The sequence below is a fragment of the Typopeltis vanoorti genome, chromosome 8 (genome assembly GCF_054136105.1).
Source record: "Typopeltis vanoorti isolate ZY-2024b chromosome 8, IOZ_Tvanoo_1.0, whole genome shotgun sequence".
NCBI classification, from domain to species: Eukaryota; Metazoa; Arthropoda; class Arachnida; order Uropygi; family Thelyphonidae; genus Typopeltis; species Typopeltis vanoorti.
The window spans coordinates 80,060,883-80,080,842 of record NC_143556.1 but is presented as its reverse complement, the minus strand read 5'-3'; the positions used below and the strand labels follow the sequence as shown (position 1 = coordinate 80,080,842).

The 19,960-nt window shown below is 35.6% G+C and overlaps 1 protein-coding gene across 1 annotated transcript in view; it reads right to left on the bottom strand.

Annotated features, from left to right (window-relative positions):
- Positions 1–19,960, bottom strand: part of larp (La related protein) — a 321,561-nt gene that overhangs the window by 220,481 nt on the left and 81,120 nt on the right. Inside the window, exons 6-7 of the mRNA XM_090396411.1 lie at positions 16,526–16,651; positions 5,775–5,937 (exon numbers count right to left, since the gene is read on the bottom strand). Coding sequence (XP_090252537.1) covers positions 5,775–5,937; positions 16,526–16,651 — 289 coding nt within the window. The remainder of the gene's footprint in view (positions 1–5,774; positions 5,938–16,525; positions 16,652–19,960) is intronic.

The following is a 19,960-nucleotide window of genomic DNA, read 5'->3' as shown; positions in this document are numbered from 1 at the left end:
TGATGACCGATATGGATTCCACCAGTCAAGATTCCCAGTGGAACTCCTAGCCTACACTACCCACCTATAGATACATGCCATGGAAAGATTTCTGGAGAAACTTGTGCTGTTGCAGTTGACATTTCTAAAGCATTTGATAGGGTTCAGAATCGAGGGCTTCAAACTGTATACCTTCTACACTTTGTAAGTGGATTGACAGTTTTCTCTTCAATCATTCACTGTGTATTATGGTGGAGATTGTTTCTTGCTCTCTTTCTCTTCAGATATTCCTATTAATGCAGATATTATTTTGAGAAAGTTATTTCACCCATCCTCTGCCTTACACACACAAATGAACTTCTCACACTAACCTCAAACCTATTTCAGTTTTGCTGAAGCCAGCATTCTCTATTCGCCCTGTTCATATGGCAAACAAATGTCCAAACATCTCAAGGATCAAGATTATCTACTATCAATGTCCTTAAACAGTGATTACCATGACATACTTTAATGCTTCCAAAACACAATTTTTTTTCTTTGCAAAGTAACTTCGTTCTTACCCTCTTAACCTTTGATAATGCTCAGCTTAGCAGTCAAAACCAGATCTCCCTTCTCAAAAACCTAACCCTTCCTGGCATAATGATATCACTTCTACAGCATTAGCTTAAAAAAAACGCTCTCTCTCTTAAAATGTTAGTTTTCATCTCTGTCCAGCTAACTGTGTACAGATCACAATCAGCCCCAACTTGGAGTACTGCTCTCGCATTTTTGGTGGTGCACCAGAGGCCTTGCAAAAATTCTCCATGATGTTCAGAAGATGGCAATTCAGCTAATATATGATCCTCCCCCTTTATACTTACTCTACAACCACTGTCTCAGATTACTGCACTGTGTCTTTCAAGATAATTTCATGAGAGCTATTCAGCAGAGCCAGCATCCACAATGTTCTCCCATTCCTGCAAAATCTACAGTAAACAGCAAAAGCTGCTCAACAACCTTTTACATTTAATTCTGAATCACTGAACACTTGCTATTCCAATTTATGTTTTGCTCCATCTCAGATTTATGGAACAGCCTTCCCCATAAACTATTGTCCAAAAATTACAACCTCCATTTCTTCAAAAAGAATATCAACAGACTACTTTTTTCTTGAACTGTGTCCCAACATGACAATGATTCACTATGGGATTTGTAACCTCTTGCATGTGGGAATTATATAAAAACATCAGATGAAAGCAAGATGAAAACTAAAGATATTCTAGATGGTCTGGAATAATTACTTTGCAAGATTGTTAAATGAAACATGCAGTAACAGCACAGTGGTTATAAAAAAAATAATAATAATAAAGATGAAATAGAAATACAAGCAGGAGTACATAGTACTTATGCAGAAAAAAAATCCACCAAAAAGCTGAATATAGAAAGGCAGCTGTAGTATATATGTATATATATATATGATATTTGGTCAATGCTCAAATATGGAGGTATAAAAGCTTTACAGTGACTACATCACATAATTTAGAATATCTGGTCAACAGGTTGAATTTCAGGTGATAAGACATATTATCATCTTAAAAAAAAAAAAAAAGAGAGAGAAATAAAAACTGAATGTGAGAATTACAGAGAGATTCTCCTCCTGGGTAAGATTTATTCAAGTATACTTGAGAAATGGCTAAGAAAAATAGTGGAAGCTGGTTAAGGCCAAATATAGAGGTTTTCCGGATCAAATTTTCTTTTAAGACAAACAGTTGAGACATCGTGGGAACATAACAAGGATCTGTATGACAAGTTGCAAAGAGAAAAGCTGTTTAGAACACTATATGACATATATGGAACATTATATCAAGAATGTGTACTCCATATTTGAGTCGTAAGTCAGCAGCTAGAATAAAAGGTACAGGCAAGTCATCTCAACTATTATTCAGCTAAATGGATAACATGAAGGAAAGTGGTATTCAATTTGATATCAAAATTGGGGATTATAATGTCAATTTTTAACTTTATGCAGATCATGTTATACTTCTAAATACAAGAATGTTCAGACCGATTTGTAAACATACAAACAGGACATACAAAAATAATTTGGGAAAATTTGGAGAAAAGAGCAAAGCTAATAATAATGACAAGTATCTGTTGGATTTCTGCTCAGGACATGGACTGGTTATTACTAACACCATGTTCCAACATAAAAATGTGCACAAATTCACATGGAGAGAAGAGGCTAGGAATAAGAAAAGTCTCATTGACTATGTTATTGTTGATAGTGATGTTTTCTCCCTGGTGCAGGACACCAGAGTGTACAGAGGATTTGAAATTGGAAGTGATCACTATTTAGTCTTGAGCAGGATAAAATTCAATTTCATATTGAAAAGAATAACATGTAAGAAAGTTTTAAAGCGAATAAAAGTTGAGCAGCTCTCAGATGCGAGCTGTAGACTAAAATACACAAAGATTATTGAAGAAAAAATGGAAGAGTTTGAGAACAGGAATCAAACCTTGGAGATTCAGTGGCAAACTCTGAAGAAAACATTGATTGATTCTGCCAGCGAGGCATGTGGTGAGGTTGTCAGTAAGGATAAAAAAATCAGAACTCCCTGGTGGACACAGGAAATTAAAGAGGCAGTGAAGGAAAATAAGAAAGCATACCAAATGTTCCTGTCAAATAAGGCAGCTTGTGCTCTTAGAGAATATAGAGACAAATGCAAGAATGCTAAACACTGTGTAAAACTAGCTAAACAAAAGTCATGGGAGGACTTTGGCAAGAATATAGAAAATAAATATCAAGAAGGTGGCAAAATATTCTGGAGGTTGTTGAAGAAGCTTAAGAATGGAGGAAAGACTGCTGTAAAAGGAATTAGAGATGATAAAGGTGACATGAAAACGGGAGAAAAAGATATCCTTGAAGTATGGAGTAATTACTGTGAAAAACTGCTAAATGAAACAAGCAGGGATGACAGCACAGTGGTAAAAAACACTGACCAGGCATGCAGTCAGGAATACATATCCATACCTGAAGTAGAAAAAGCCATCAAACGCTTGAAATGTGGAAAGGCAGCAGGAGCAGATGATATTCGACCAGAAATGCTGAAGTATGGTGGTATAAGAGTCTTACAGTGGCTGCACTGCATAGTTCAGAAAGCGTGGACAGAGGGACGAATTCCCGATGATTAGAGTAGAGCTCTCATAGTACTCATATATAAAAAGGGAAATAAAACTGCATGTGAGAATTACAGAGGTATTTCCCTGCTGAGTGTTCCTGGCAAGATCTATGCAAGTATACTTGAGAAACGGTTGAGAAGAATTGTGGAAGAAAAGCTTGGTGAAGAACAAGCTGGATTCAGGCCAAATAGAGGCTGTCAGGATCAGATCTTCACTTTACGACAAATAGTCGAGAAAGCATGGGAATATAACAAAGATCTGTATTTAAGTTTTGTTGATCTGGAAAAGGCATATGACAAGGTGCCAAGAGAGAAGCTATTCAATACGCTGCAGTTATATGGTGTCAATGGGGCATTATATCATGCAATACTTAGTCTGTATTTGAGTTGTAAGTCAGCAGTTATAATTTAAGGAAGTACAGGAAGATGGTTTAATGTTAAATCTGGTCTGAGACAAGGATGTACATTATCCCCTCTGTTATTCGTTATCTAAATGGATCACATTATGAAGGAAAGTGGTATTAAACATGATATCAAAATTGGAGATGTTAATGTCAGCTCTTTGCTTTATGCGGATGATGTTATACTTCTAAATAAATCCGCTACAAGTCTGCAAGATTCTCTGACTAAATTGAATAGCTGTTGTAATAGATATGGTATGAAGGTCAGCAATAAAAAGACAAAGACAATGAAAATAGGAAGAATCATTGAAAATGTCAACTGTGTTGTGAATGGAAAACCTGTGGAACAAGTAAAACATTTCAGCTATTTAGGCACGATTTTTACTGAAGATGGTAAATTAAATATAGAAATAGACAACATAATCAGCAAAGCTGGTATGGTGGGAAGTCAATTGAATAAATTCATATGGAATAAGAGAGAAATTAGTCGGAACACTAAATTAGCTGTATACAAGACAGTGTTCAAACCAGTTTTAACTTATGAATCTGAGAGCTGGGTCAGAAGTAAAACACTTGACCAAAGACTAGAGACCACAGATATGAGAGTCCTGAGAAAGATTATAGGCATGAACAGATGGCATCAATGGCAGTATAATATTAAAAATGAGGATATTAGGAAAGAACTTGACATTGTCAGCATCCAGGAATGAGTTAGCAGAGCTAGTCTCAGGTGGTATGGTCACTTAAACAGAATGGGCGAGGAAAGATTAGCAAAACAAGTGTACTCTGCCAGGTTTTCAGCAAAACGACCCAGAGGAAGACCAAGATAAAGGTGGATTGATACGGTACAAAGTGCTTTAGACGATAGAAATATAAGATCTGATAATGTTGGAGTCTTGACAAGTAACAGACTGATTTGGAGGAAAATTGTAGATAGGAAATTAATAATGATGTAATTTTTTTCATCTAGTACTATCATATCCTGTACACAAGACAGTGTTCAAACCAAATTTAACTTATGGATCTGAGAGCTGGGTCAGAAATAAAACACTTGGCCAAAGACTAGAGACCGCAGATATGAGAAAAATTAGAGGCGTAAACAGATGGCATCAATGGCAATATCATATTAAAAACGAGGATATTAGGAAAGAAATTGATGTTGTCAGCATCCAGGAATGTGTTAGCAAAGCTAATCTCAGGTGGTAGTATGGTCTCTTAAACAGAATGGGTGAGGAAAGGATTAGCAAAACAAGTGTTCTCTGCCAGGTTGGCAGGAAAATGACCCAGAGGAAGACCAAGATATAGGTGGATTGATACGGTACAAAGTGCCTTAGACGACAGAAATATAAGATCTGATAATGTTGGAGTTTTGACAAGTAACAGACTGATTTGGAGGAAAATTGTAAATAGTAAGTTAGTAATGATGTAATTTTTTTCATGTGGTACTATTATATCTTATACACCCCTTGAGGATACACGGCAGGAATTTGATGATGATGATGACAAAAGAATTTCAGTTTCTGCTAATTATGTATACCACATCATACAATGATTGTTTAACGATTTTCTAAATGTCAATCTGATTCCTGTCAGCTTGATATAATAAAGGTCTCTTTTCATTTAACTTATATTTAAACTAAAAAAAATCTAAGTGTACAAAAAGGTACATGGCAATAGCAGAGAACTGGAAGAAGGCTATCTACTTGGTCAACCTACCTTAGCCAACTTGGTTGGCCAAGCAGTTATCATATCTCTATTCCAATTAACAGGCTGTGGTTTTGAATCCCACTATGGGCATGAATGCCTTAAGGTGGCATATAAATAGGATTTCCAAATTATCTAATTCTTAACCTATTCACTAAAACTAATGCTCTATAGAATAACAGCCATTCAAATGGAATTCCCATAAAAAAGAAAGCATGTAACTCACTGTTTATTTGAAAAAAAAAAGTGATAATTTACAGCAGACATTGCAACTTTTCAAAAGCAATTCTGTTTGCAAATTCCGATTCTCTCTTGAGAAATGTTTATTGTACTAGGTAGTTAATGTAGTGTGAATGGTGTACCCCTGAAAAATTTTCAGGTATTCTATTCTTAACATTAGTATTTATTAAACTTCCTAAGTTCATAATAAACACCATATACCAAATAGTGTTTGTCAACATCTGTGACCACTTTTGTAAATTACATTTTATCAAATTCTAGTAATTTTATTAAGAAGTGTTTTGAAACTTACATTTGCTTCCTGATGTAATCCTTTAAAGTTGAGGGTTCGACTTGTAAATAGGAACTGTTGAAAAAGTATGCCCCCATATAAGATGTCATATAATGATTCAAAGTTGCATCCACAGTATAATCTGTATAGAATGGCACATCACCGTAACTTTCCACTGCTGGTGCTTGAAAGGTAAACAGAAAATTAATAGCTAAAGTACACATTTTCACTTAGAGGAATGTTTTATATATATTTTTTCTTCTTTAAGAGTTTTAGAGAAAATTAAATTAAAGCAATAATGTATCAAAAGTAATAGGATGATTTCATTATTTGGATATTGCCATCACTTTGCTTACTGAAAACCTGAAATGATCGGTTTTTATCTCGATGGAAACAACGAGAATGGTTTGAACTGAATTTTGAAATTCCTATAGTGTAAAACACATTCTATTCTCAAGGGAGACTATACTACAAAAGCAACAAAGAGAAATTTTATCATCATCATCATCATCAAATTCCTAACATGTACCCTCAAGGGGTATACAGGATATGATAGTACTACATGAAAAATTTACGTCATTACTAACTTCCTATCTAGAATTTTCCTCCAAATCAGTCTGCTCAAGTAGCAGACTGATTTGCTACAACATTATCAGATCTTATTGAAAGTTTATTTTTCACTTGGTTAGAGTATAATAAAATTAGTTTAATCCTTTATCCAAGTGTGAGCAAACAAAATTTGCGCCTGAAAGTATCTTCAGGACTGGGGTAAGGTGGTACAACACCAGGATACTCCTTGCAAAGGTATAGCAAGCTACCAACACTCCTATCTCAGTATCTCCCATAATGCAAAAGGAGATGTGTTTTGCATTATGGGAGATACTAAGATAGGAGTGTTGGTAGCTTGCTCCACCTTTGCAAGGAGTGCCCTGGTGTTGCCACCTTACCCCAGTCCTGAAGATACTTTCAGGCGCAAATTTTGTTTGCTCACACTTGGATAAAGGATTAAACTAAATTTATTATCAGATCTTATGAATCTATCGTCTAAGGCACTTTGTACCATATCAATCCACCTATATCTTGGTCTTCCTCTGGGTCGTTTTCCTGCCAACATGGCAAAGAACACTTGTTTTGCTAATATTTCCTTGCCCATTCTGTTTAAGTGACCATACCACCTGAGATTAGCTCTGCTAATGCATTCCAGGATGCTGACAGTGTCAAGTTCTTTCCTAATATCCTCATTTTTAATATGATAATGCCATTGATGACATCTGTTCATACCTCTAATCTTTCTCAGGACTCTCATATCTGCAGTCTCTAGTCTTTGGTAAAGTGTTTTACTTCTGACCCAGCTCTCAGATCCATAAGTTAAAACTGGTTTGAACACTGTCTTGTATACAGCTAATTTAGTGTTCCGACTAATTTCTCTCTTATTCCATATGAATTTATTCAATTGACTTCCAACCATACCAGCTTTGTTAATTCTGTTGTCTATTTCCATATTTAATTTACCATCTTCACTAAATATTGTGCCTAAGTAGCTGAAATATTTTATTTGTTCCACAGGTTCTCCGTTCAAAACACAGTTAAAATTTTCAACGATTCTACCTATTTTCATTGTCTTTTTCTTTTTATTGCTGACCTTCATACCATATCTATTACAACAGTTATTCAATTTAGTCAGAGAATCTTGCAGACTTGTAGCGGATTTATTTAGAAGTATAACATCATCTGCATAAAGCAAAGAGCTGACATTAACATCTCCAATTCTGATATCATGTTTAATACCACTTTCCTTCATAATGTGATCCATATAGATAACGAATAACAGAGGGGATAATGTACATCCTTGTCTCAGACCAGATTTAACATTAAACCATCTTCCTGTACTTCCTTCAATTCTAACTGCTGACTTGCAATTCAAATAAAGACCATGTATTGCTGCACTGTATCACTAAATACAGTACAGAGAAATTTACACTCTGCATACATGCATGCCAGCAAATGGATTTATTGTAGCACCAAACAGTATTTTCAGTTGCAAAAAATTCATGTAACGGCTGTTTATAATGCAGTTACCGGGTACAGAAAGCACACAATTTATTTAAAGCAAAAAGAGATACATTTGCTTTAACACACACACTGGTGTCCAAAAGGTAAGGATTAACTACATTTTTACTTGTATGTGAAAACATTTTCATGAATACAGCAAAATTTAGACATAAATTTACTGCCAGTATACTGATCAATGATATTACACAAAAAATGTGTTCATCCATAAAAGTGAACTCTTTGTCTACAGTGCTACGGAACAAACAAACATGAAGTTCAAGAACTTCATTGTAATATCGTTCACCATAGTCCCTTTTTCCACCACTTGTAGCTCGGTGTGCCCAATAAGCATAATACCTTCCTACTCTATGACCCCAGTACTGCTACATTTATCCTTTTCAAGAACATTATTGTTATGGTATGCAGTACCACTTTCAACCGAGGTCAAGTGTCAACTAGCATCTGAGGAAAGACTAAAATGACTCATCTGTAATGAGTGCATTGGTATCTTGTCCAATTTTTATGGATTCAACACCACAAAAACATGCTCTACAATGAGATGTGGATAAACTGATGCAGCTTTTCAAGCATATTGGTCTACTTGTTGCAGACATCTTGTTTGCCACAGTTTGTCGAGATATCTGCATACCTGTACTTGAATGGAGCTGACCTTGCTGTGGTGTTGATTACATTTTGCTGTTATAACTAAAAATCTGTCTTTGTGCTCTGTGGTAGGGTGAGGGCAACCTCCTAGGAAACATCTGCAATACATTCCATTGGTTTGATATACTGCCCATAGATCGGATATAATGCTAGGTGAAATTCAAAACTCTCTAGCAATATCAATAATTGTGTAACCTTCCTTCAAGCTTCCCAATAATTCTTCCCTGCATAAAATCATCTAATGGTGTCTTTAAGACATTACAAGACATCCAAGCTAGCAACTTTATTCCTTCATGAAAAGAGTTTCCTTCAAACACAATTCGCTTAGTGCAGCCTTTAACCTTTTATCCTGTTGAGTGCTATCACGTGCCCCCTTTGTGCATGATTTGAAAAGTGGAATGTGTACTTGCTCATCATCATGATCACAAATTTCTGATATGTATCCTCAAGGGGTGTCCAGGATACGACAGTACTGAAAAATTTACATCATTTAACTTCCTATCTACAATTTTCCTCCAAATCAGTCTGTTACTTGTCAAGATCTTATATTTCTATCGTCTAAGGCACATTGTACCGTATCAATCCACCTATATCTTGGTCTTCCTCTGGGTTGTTTTCCTGCCAACTTGGCAGAGAACTCTTGTTTTGCTAATCTTTCTTCACCCATTCTGTTTAAGTGACTATACCACATGAGATTAGCTCTGCTAAAATATTCCTGGATGTTAATAATGTCAAGTTCTTTCCTAATATCCTCGTTTTTAATATGATATTGCCATTGATGCCATCTGTTCATGCCCCTAATCTTTCTCAGGACCCTCATATCTGCAGTTTCTAGTCTTTGGTCAAGTGTTTTACTTCTAACCCAGCTCTCAGATCTATAAGTTAAAATTGGTTTGAACACTTTGACAGAATAAAATTTGACTAATTTTATTCCATATAAATTTAATCAGTTGAATTCCTACCATACCAGCTTTGTTGATTCTGTTGTCTATTTCCATAATTCATTTACCGTCTTCACTAAAAACTGTGCCTAAGTAGCTGAAATGTTTTACTTGTTCTACAGGTTCTCCATTCGAGCCTCCATAGATCAGTTGGTATAGACCCAAGTCTTTCTGACCAAAGGTCAGAAAGACCTGAGTTTGATTCCTATCTATGAAGTGAGGAACCTTTATCTGGTCTCTTTCATGAAAGGTGAGTTAGCCAATCGCATACAGAATTAGGGGGTCTTTTCACCCAGAAACTCTGGTTTTTCATCTCACCAAACAGGCAAACCAGCTCCGTGAATACATGGATCTACAGACATAGGACACTCTGGGAGGCATATGGCTAACCAACTTATCCTTGAATTATGGTTAAGAAATCCAAGAATATCTGGAAGGTTGTGGGCACTTATTGCCTGTTAGTATCACTAATGGATGGACGGATAGGTTCTCCATTCACAATGCAGCTGATATTTTCAATGTTTCTGCTTATTTTCATTGTCCTGTTATTGCTGATTTTCATATGAAATTTATTACAACACTTATTCAATTTAGGCAGGGAATCTTGCAGACTTGTACTGGATTTATTTAAAAATATAACATCATAGCATAAAGTAAAGATCTGAGATTAATATCTCCAATTTTGATATCAGGCTTAATACTACTTTCATTCATAATATGATCCATATAGATAATGAATAACAGAGGGGATAATATACATCCATGTCTGACACCAGATTTATTTTCAGACCAACTTCCTATACTACCTTCAATTTTAAATGTTTATTTACAACTCAAATAAAGACTGTAATGTTTTGAACTTGGCACCTTATTATATGACTTTTGCAGGTATACAAAACTTAAATACAGATCTTTGTCATATTCCCACGATTTCTCAACTATTTTTCAAATCTGATCATGACAACCTCTATTTGGCCCGAATCCAGCTTGTTCTTCAACAAGCTCCCCTTCAACGATCCTTCTTAACTGTTTCTCAAGTATACTTGCATAAACCTTACCAGGAACGCTCAGTAGGGAAATACCTCTGTAATTCTCATATTCAATTTTATTTCCCTTTTTGTATATGAGTACTATGAGAGCTCAACTCAAATCATCTGGAATTCGTCCCTCTGCCCAGGCCTTCTGAACTATGCAGTACAACTACTGCAAGACTTTTACTTGAACATTTACCTCCATACTGAGCATTTCTGGTCAAGTTTCATCTACTCCTGCTGCCTTTCCACATTTTAGGCTTTTGATGGCTTTTTCTACTTCAAGTATGGATATGTATTCCTGATTGCATGCTTCTTGAGTTGTTGTTTTTTTTATCACTGTGCTGTCACTGCTTGTTTCATTTAGCAATTTTTCAAAGTAATTACTTCATATATATCAAGGATATCTTTTTCTCCGGTTTCCATATCACTTTTGTCATTTCTATAATAAATTTAGTTTAATCCTTTATCCAAGTGTGAGCAAACAAAGTTTGCGCCTGAAAGTATCTTCAGGACTGGGTTAAGGTGGTACACACCAGGGCAACTCGTTGCAAAGGTGGAGCAAGCTACCAACACTCCTATCCTAGTATCTCCTATAATGCAAAACACATCTCCTTGCGGATATGTCTATTGTTATGCATTAAGGGAAGGGCCACTACCCAGACCGGTTTCGACCTTTATTGAGGTCTCTTCAGTGGGAGCCAGGCCCAAGTCGAGATATCAGGCAGAAGCATTAGCAGGTCAACTCCACCTATAGGAATTGCCAATTGGTGTGCCACCCTTTTTTAATAAATTACTCTGGATTTAGAGAAAGATGTTGAAAGTTTATTTTCCACTTGGTTAGAGTATAATAAATTTAGTTTAATCCTTTATCCAAGTGTGAGCAAACAAAGTTTGCGCCTGAAAGTATCTTCAGGACTGGGTTAAGGTGGTACACACCAGGGCAACTCGTTGCAAAGGTGGAGCAAGCTACCAACACTCCTATCCTAGTATCTCCTATAATGCAAAACACATCTCCTTGCGGATATGTCTATTGTTATGCATTAAGGGAAGGGCCACTACCCAGACCGGTTTCGACCTTTATTGAGGTCTCTTCAGTGGGAGCCAGGCCCAAGTCGAGATATCAGGCAGAAGCATTAGCAGGTCAACTCCACCTATAGGAATTGCCAATTGGTGTGCCACCCTTTTTTAATAAATTACTCTGGATTTAGAGAAAGATGTTGAAAGTTTATTTTCCACTTGGTTAGAGTATAATAAATTTAGTTTAATCCTTTATCCAAGTGTGAGCAAACAAAGTTTGCGCCTGAAAGTATCTTCAGGACTGGGTTAAGGTGGTACACACCAGGGCAACTCGTTGCAAAGGTGGAGCAAGCTACCAACACTCCTATCCTAGTATCTCCTATAATGCAAAACACATCTCCTTGCGGATATGTCTATTGCTCACACTTGGATAAAGGATTAAACTAAATTTATTATACTCTAACCAAGTGGAAAATAAACTTTCAACATCTTTCTCTAAATCCAGAGTAATTTATTAAAAAAGGGTGGCACACCAATTGGCAATTCCTATAGGTGGAGTTGACCTGCTAATGCTTCTGCCTGATATCTCGACTTGGGCCTGGCTCCCACTGAAGAGACCTCAATAAAGGTCGAAACCGGTCTGGGTAGTGGCCCTTCCCTTAATGCATAACAATAGACATATCCGCAAGGAGATGTGTTTTGCATTATAGGAGATACTAGGATAGGAGTGTTGGTAGCTTGCTCCACCTTTGCAACGAGTTGCCCTGGTGTGTACCACCTTAACCCAGTCCTGAAGATACTTTCAGGCGCAAACTTTGTTTGCTCACACTTGGATAAAGGATTAAACTAAATTTATTATACTCTAACCAAGTGGAAAATAAACTTTCAACATCTTTCTCTAAATCCAGAGTAATTTATTAAAAAAGGGTGGCACACCAATTGGCAATTCCTATAGGTGGAGTTGACCTGCTAATGCTTCTGCCTGATATCTCGACTTGGGCCTGGCTCCCACTGAAGAGACCTCAATAAAGGTCGAAACCGGTCTGGGTAGTGGCCCTTCCCTTAATGCATAACAATAGACATATCCGCAAGGAGATGTGTTTTGCATTATAGGAGATACTAGGATAGGAGTGTTGGTAGCTTGCTCCACCTTTGCAACGAGTTGCCCTGGTGTGTACCACCTTAACCCAGTCCTGAAGATACTTTCAGGCGCAAACTTTGTTTGCTCACACTTGGATAAAGGATTAAACTAAATTTATTATACTCTAACCAAGTGGAAAATAAACTTTTGTCATTTCTAATTTCTTTTACAGAACTCTTTCCTTCATTTCTGAGCTTTTTCAACAGCCTCAAGAATATTTTGCCATCTTCCTGATATTTATTTTCCATACTCTTACCAAAGTCCTCCCATGACTGTTGTTTAACTAGTATTATACAGTGTTCAGCTTTCTTACATAGTCTCTGTATTCTCTAAGAGCAGAGGGTGACTTATTCGCTAGGAATTTTCGATATGTTATCTTTTCCTTTACTGCCTCTTTAAATTTCCTGTGTCTACCATGCAGTTCTGATTTTTCTATCCTTGCAGGGAAATGAGGTTTGTAAGACACTTAAATACAAAAATGATAACAGAAAAAAGCAACAAGGTAATGAAAAGTTTTTGATCATACAGGTAATCTTTATACGACAGCTATAAAAAATGAAAGGAAACACTCTTTACAAACAGAGCAATATTTTATCAAGAATTACAAACAAATAAAAGAAAGAGATAGACACCAACAATAAAGATAGATATACTAAAAATCACAATGAATATACAATCAACTTTATGGAATACTAATAGAAATGTTGAAAAATGGAGATCACCTGCATATAAAACTAGCAAAATGATATCTAGTATTTAAAGAAGGAACAATCCTCAAAAGTTGTAAAAATTATCCTTTACATAAGATGATAAAACTGGCCTAAGATATTAGACCTACAGGTATACCTTGTATAGCACGGTTAATTGGTTCCAAGAAGAGTCCGCACTATGCAAAACCGCGTTGTACGAGGTCTATTTATAAAGGTTTTCAATTTAATTTGTTTATTACAAAAATTTAGGATAATAAAAATCTTTAAAAATGAAAAAAAAATTTTATTTTTATTAACTGAATAACAAATAAAATCCTTTTAATCTGATATAAAAGTTGTAGAAAACTAAACAAATATTGCATCAATTTTAGCGTACAGTAATTTACTTTTTACTAAAGTAGTCTTTTAGTGTTCGTTGAACCATCCTTGTCTTCTTTGTCTCTTCAAGTACTAGATCTCTGTAGCATTTGATGGCATTGTTGAGACTTTGTCTCACTTTGATGCTTCTTTCCAAATTCAGGTCGGCATTTATGAGAAAGTCGGAAGCTTCGTCGATTTTTCTCACAAAAGTTGAAAGGTCAGCAAAGGAAAATTCTTGGTCATCTTCATCTTCTTCTGCTTCATAGGCTCGTTGTTGTTCCGACTCCAAAAGGGTTTCATCATCCAGATCATTTGAATGAGAATCAATACATTCATTCACATTGTTACAATCGAAACTTGTAAAACCAATATCTTTGCCCATCTGCACAATTTCTGTGTTACAAAAGCAACAAAGTCCTTTGAACAATGCGGCAAGATATTATGCCACACGGCTCTCATGTTGCTTTGAGTCACATCTTGCCAAGATTCATAAATATTTTGAATGGCATCTTTTATGTTAAATTTCTTCCAAAATTCACTCAAAGTCCAAGAATCTTCTTCTGCTGCAGCTTTAATAGCTTGAGTAAAGGTTCGTCTTAAATAGTAAGCCTTGAAAGTGGAGATAACGTCTTGATCCATTGGCTGCATAATTGATGTTGTGTTTGGAGGGAAAAAATGAATCTTGACATTTTCATCTAAGTCAGTCAATAGAGTTGGATGGCCTGGTGCATTGTCTAATAAAAGAAAATTTTTAAGAGGAATTCGTTTTACAATAGCTTTTAACTTCAGGGCAAAAACAAGTTTTAAACCAGTCTTCGAAAATTGAACAAGTCACCCATGCTTTTTTATTTGAACGCCAATGAACAGCAAAGAAATCCTTAAGAGCTCTTGAGTTTTCCGCTCTGTACACTAGCAGTGGCTTCAATTTTAAATCACCTGATGCATTACCTTCTAGTAAAAGTGTCAATCGGTCTTTTGACACTTTATATCCAGCTTGTGTTTTTTCCTTCTCTGCTAGAAATGTGCGCAATGGCATTCTTTTCCAGAACAAGCCAGTCTCGTCAACGTTAAAAATTTGATCATCTGTGTAGCCTTCCTTCTCAATAAGCTCCTTCAATTCATTGGGAAATAATTCTGCAGTTTTAGTGTCAGCACTTGCGCTTTCACCTTGGATTCTTACGTTATGGAGTCCCAAATGCTTTTTGAAATTGTAGAACTACCCGCGACTTGCTATAAAAGTTTCACTGGTTGTACCTCCTTCATTTTCATTTTCATTTTCTTTTATTTTGTCATATAGACTTGTTGCTTTTACCTGGATTATCATTTGACTCAAAGGAATCTTTTTCTAATTACAATCTTCAATCCAGATCATTAGAAGGTGTTCCATATTTTCCATTGTAGAAGATCGATTTCTCGTGATCACTTTTGACATATAAGAAGCGGTGCTCATTCCATGTTGTTTAATCTTTTCTTTGCTCTGAATAATTGTTCGTACAGATGACTCATTCATTGAATTCTCACGTGCTATTTTAGCAAACGAAGCGCCATTCTCGTGACATTTTATAATTTCAAGTTTCTTCTCTAATGTCAACCACTTACATTTTTTTGTTACTCCAACAGTGTCTTCTTTGTTTTGTCTCTTTTCACTCATACTTAAATAATAAAAAAGTATTAAATACTAATATTAATGTAAATAATAAAATGCCGCGGGGAAAGAACATGTCTACGTGAGAGCCAATCGAATAACTACTGCATAAATGTGGCTCTCGACTGTCACTTGCGGCGCCCGGGAGTCGCCTGGTCAGTGTTGACAATGTTAGTGTAATAATGATAAGTGTAATAATAAAAAACGCGTTGTTCAAAACCGCGCTATACAAGGTATTCCTGTAATTCTCTTCTGCCAGTCAGGCATTGTATATAAACTTTTTTACAAAAATTGTAGATACCAGAATAAACAATATATCAAATTTCCATCAATCAAAAAAAAGAAGAAGGTTTTAGAATAACCTGCCTCTTCTAACTTGTTCTAACCTCAAATTCCACAAGTCTTATATCAAATAATAGTGGGGAGCTAAAACATTTCCTTAGCTTTTACAGATTATGGAAAGCTTTCGACTTAGAGTAGAGAAACTTGGAACCCTACTACAAAGTTGTAGAGACTGAAACAGATGAAAGCCATTCTGGGAATAACACTTTTAGATTAAAGAGACTAAGAAGTGAATAAGGAAACAAACAGCGACATTGTATACTGCCACAATAATACAAGGCAATATTTGGTGGATTGGTTTGGTTTATTTAGATTTATTTCCAAAGCAACTCATGCTACAAGGCCAGCACATTATGTATGTTAATTGCGTATGTTCTAGTGGCTGGTTTGTCTGTTCTGGGATGAAAACTCCAAGTTTCCAAGAGAAAAAAACCATCTACCTCCGTATGAGGCCAGCTAACTCACCATCATTTGAAAGCCCTGATAAAGGTTCTTTACATCCTAGATGGGATTCAAACCCAGGTCTTTCCAACCAAAGGGCGTCATCGAAACCAACTGAGCTACAGAGGTTCTAATAAATAGTGGAGAACAAGACAATGTGATGGGAATGTCTGCAAAAATGGGAACAAAGAAAACAATGAATACTAAGGATTGGACATCCAAGACCAGGTAGGATATGAGCAAGATGGGAAGATGAGATAAAAAGATATCATGGATACTTATGGAGTAGAGATGCACAAGATCGGCTAAAATGGAAGAAGTGTAGAGACATTCAGCAGTGGAATGAAGAAAGCTATTGATGATTATAGTAACTAATATACTAGAAATAAATTTTATAATATGGCATGCCATTAAATAAAACCTTACCTCTGTTTCGACCATTCCAATTCCTGCCTTGTCCTCCCCTTCCTCTCCTTCCACCTCGAAAACTCCTACTTTTTCTTTCTCTGCCTTCATGATTATCACCTTTTTTCTGGCTACTATCTGATGAACCTAATATATTATTTCATAAAATGAAACAAAATATAAATATGAATAATTCAAGTTTTCAACAACAAAGAAACAAACTTCTACAGATACCTCCTCGACACACACACACGTGTTACAGATGGTATCAGGATTGTGGAATGTATATGAGGTCAGACTGACTGAGAATTTGGGGACTGCAAACAGAAGAAAGAAGAGGATGACATGACTGAGCCTTATACATCTCTGAAAGAGTCAAACTAGGTATCCTATAGAATACATACCTAGATGGAATTTTTCATTTTATAGTAAGTGGGGAGAGAATGAGAGAGCATCCATGGAAGTTGAGGATGAATGCTGCAATCAAGAAAGTAGTGAGAGCCAGAGTTTTCTCTCAGAGTGGTGATCAACTGAAATGGCTTGCAACTGGAGAATTGAGTACACACAATGTGAATAAATTCAAGAGAAGTTATGACAGGTGGTTTAAGTGAAATGTGGCCTTCTTCTAGGAGTCTGACTCGCAGGACGTCTCCTGAAATATAAAGAGAAGGAAAGGTTGTCAAAGAACAAGATAGAGAGACAATCTAGATTAGACAAGACGGTGGACACTGGCTAGAAACAGAATAGAGGCTAAAGAAGAAGAATCTGTAACCTAGAGGTACAACTTTCTACACATACATACTGTCGAGGGGATCTACATCTGCAACAAACTAGAGATTTATTATTTTTCCTACTACCCCAAATTTACTGCTATTAACTTCCCTACCATCTGAAATGGATCGTCTATACTAACCACTTTGTAATTTCTCAAAGATAAACATACAAGCTACTATTTTTTCATCATGTAATTACCCTGATCAGCTTTTAATCCCTTAATGGTAGAGCAATTGATCTTAATATGACTGTCTCCCAAGGTTTTGGAAGATTAATATAGCCATGCTTGTTAAGGTTAGGAGAACGTTTCATAGTAACTTATTCTTCCTAGCGTTACATCCTGTTTGGCCCTCTATTTTGTTCGGTTTGCAGTATCAGTAAGGCAGAAACCCATGGCCTGCATTTGGTATTTTAGGCTGTCCAACCATCACTTTGTTGGATCAGCCATCTGGGCTAAGTGTAAGGGCCCATCCTGCAATAGATTCCTTGTCAACCCTGGCCACATGCCCATACTATCGTAAGAATGCTTCCCTCATCCTCTTTGGGATTGAGGCAACATCAATGTTTTGTAGCCACTCTTAACTCAAAATAGTCTCTCTCTCTGACCCAGGGTTGAGCCATGCAGTTGTGCAGATTGTGCACCGCACAAGGGTGCATGAAGATAGGGGCGCCATTTCACCACAGGAAATAATAAAAATAAAAAAAATTTTTTTTTTCTTATTCTTGAATTATATCATTTGAAGTGAAACATTATCAATATTACCACAGATTTTATTTCACAAAGTAAGCATCGACTCAGCGAAAATTTTATAAATATTCTCGATTGTTTATTATATTTTTAGTAGAAATTGTTAGTTTAAGACAGACCGTGAATTCATTCTTACACTGTGCTTTGACCAGTGCAGTCGACAGGATGTAGCATAGAGGCAGCCTGCCTCACAGTGCTGCTTAATAAGGGCGCTCATTCAGCCATATTATGGCAACAAGATATTTTACAAAAATACAGCGTTTAGTTTACCAAATAAAAAAGGGGCCATTTCCCATTGACAGTTAAATATGTGCTTATTATATTTTATTAATAAAAAAATTATAGTCATACATACCAAAACAACATTTTAGAATCCACTTATTGGATACTTAAGGAAACAACCCATAAAGTATCATACGATGTGAATTTCATTAACTTTTATAGTCTATATATAAATATATATATATATTAAATTATATTATGCATGAATTCTCCTACTCAAATTGGAGTCTCTATCGCCCCAAATTTCACATTTGAGTGATAATTCACTCCCTGCAGTAAACAATACGCTATCCCCAACAGCCATTATACTGCAGAAACACGAAAACCAATTAGTTTTATCATGTCACTGGATAAGGTTCACAGACATCATTTGCAGACTGTAATATATTTCTCAACAAATAGTGCAATTATAGACAACTGCGAATATAAACACTGGCTAATGAATCACATCTTCTCTCCAACAGAAACTGCTATATACACTCAAGGAAACCACATGTTGCACCTGCAACATGTGGTTTTGCTTGAGATATTTTGCTTGAGATACATTTCAGATATTATGGAAATTGGTTTAAGAGAATTAGCATTTCAATTCAATTGTCAGCTTGTTTTGTTTGGGTAGCATGATCTTTTGTTAATACCGCACCAATCATATGCATTTTTTAATAGTGGCTTCTTCTCTATTATACTGGCCTACAATCGTGCACATCTTTCACTTCTCATTAGTAATTTGTCAAGGATTTTTCATTATGTATCTCAAGTCTTAAATTACTGGCAATTTTTGCTTGATATAATGGGAAAGAAGATGACTATTTGGGTAGATAACTTTGATCACACACAAGGAAACTGCTCTTGAGGACAGAAGTGATGGAGAATAGAAGCTTCTTGGTAAGTCATACTCATTTTCATTTTTTTTTCCTGAAAACTTCAGTTTCCGAAAATCCCCACATATATCTCCCAGCACAATTTTTTAGCTTTAATTTTGGGAAAAATGTGCGAGTTATAGTGAAGTAAATACGGTAATTTTTTTAGCTTTCAAATTGTTAAGTATAGCTTATTAGTTAAAGACTGGATTTATAAAACGCACAAAAGAGAGCAATATAGCAGATATAGAAATAAGCAATTTCCCTCCTATCATTGATGATAAATTATTTATATTAAGTAAAAATGTATAGTATCTTTATAAATTTTGTTCTATTAAAAATAAATCTTTTTTTTTTTTGTTTAAATGTACATCTAAATTCAAATAAAACAGACATTTACAATGAAATATATTTTTATTTATTATTATTATTTAGTTTATTCAGAATCGTGAAATTCAGTTTGTTATTATTATTGCAAAATATTTGATAGTCAAAATTTCCAACTTATTAACGAATACGGTTGTAACGATTGGCAACATTTGAGTCATATACTAAAAATACACAAGACAAGTTCCGCGCACATTAAAAACTGTTTAAAATACAGCAAATTTAAAATGTCGTTGATTAAGAAATGCATTATTGATTGCACACAACAAAGATTATACGAAACTGAGAAAAAATATTGGTAATCTGTTATAGAATGGTTAATCTACATAATACAATATTTATCAAGACAGTGTATAGCTTTTAGAGGTTCTTCACAAAAAGTTTTTGAAAATGATAACAATGATT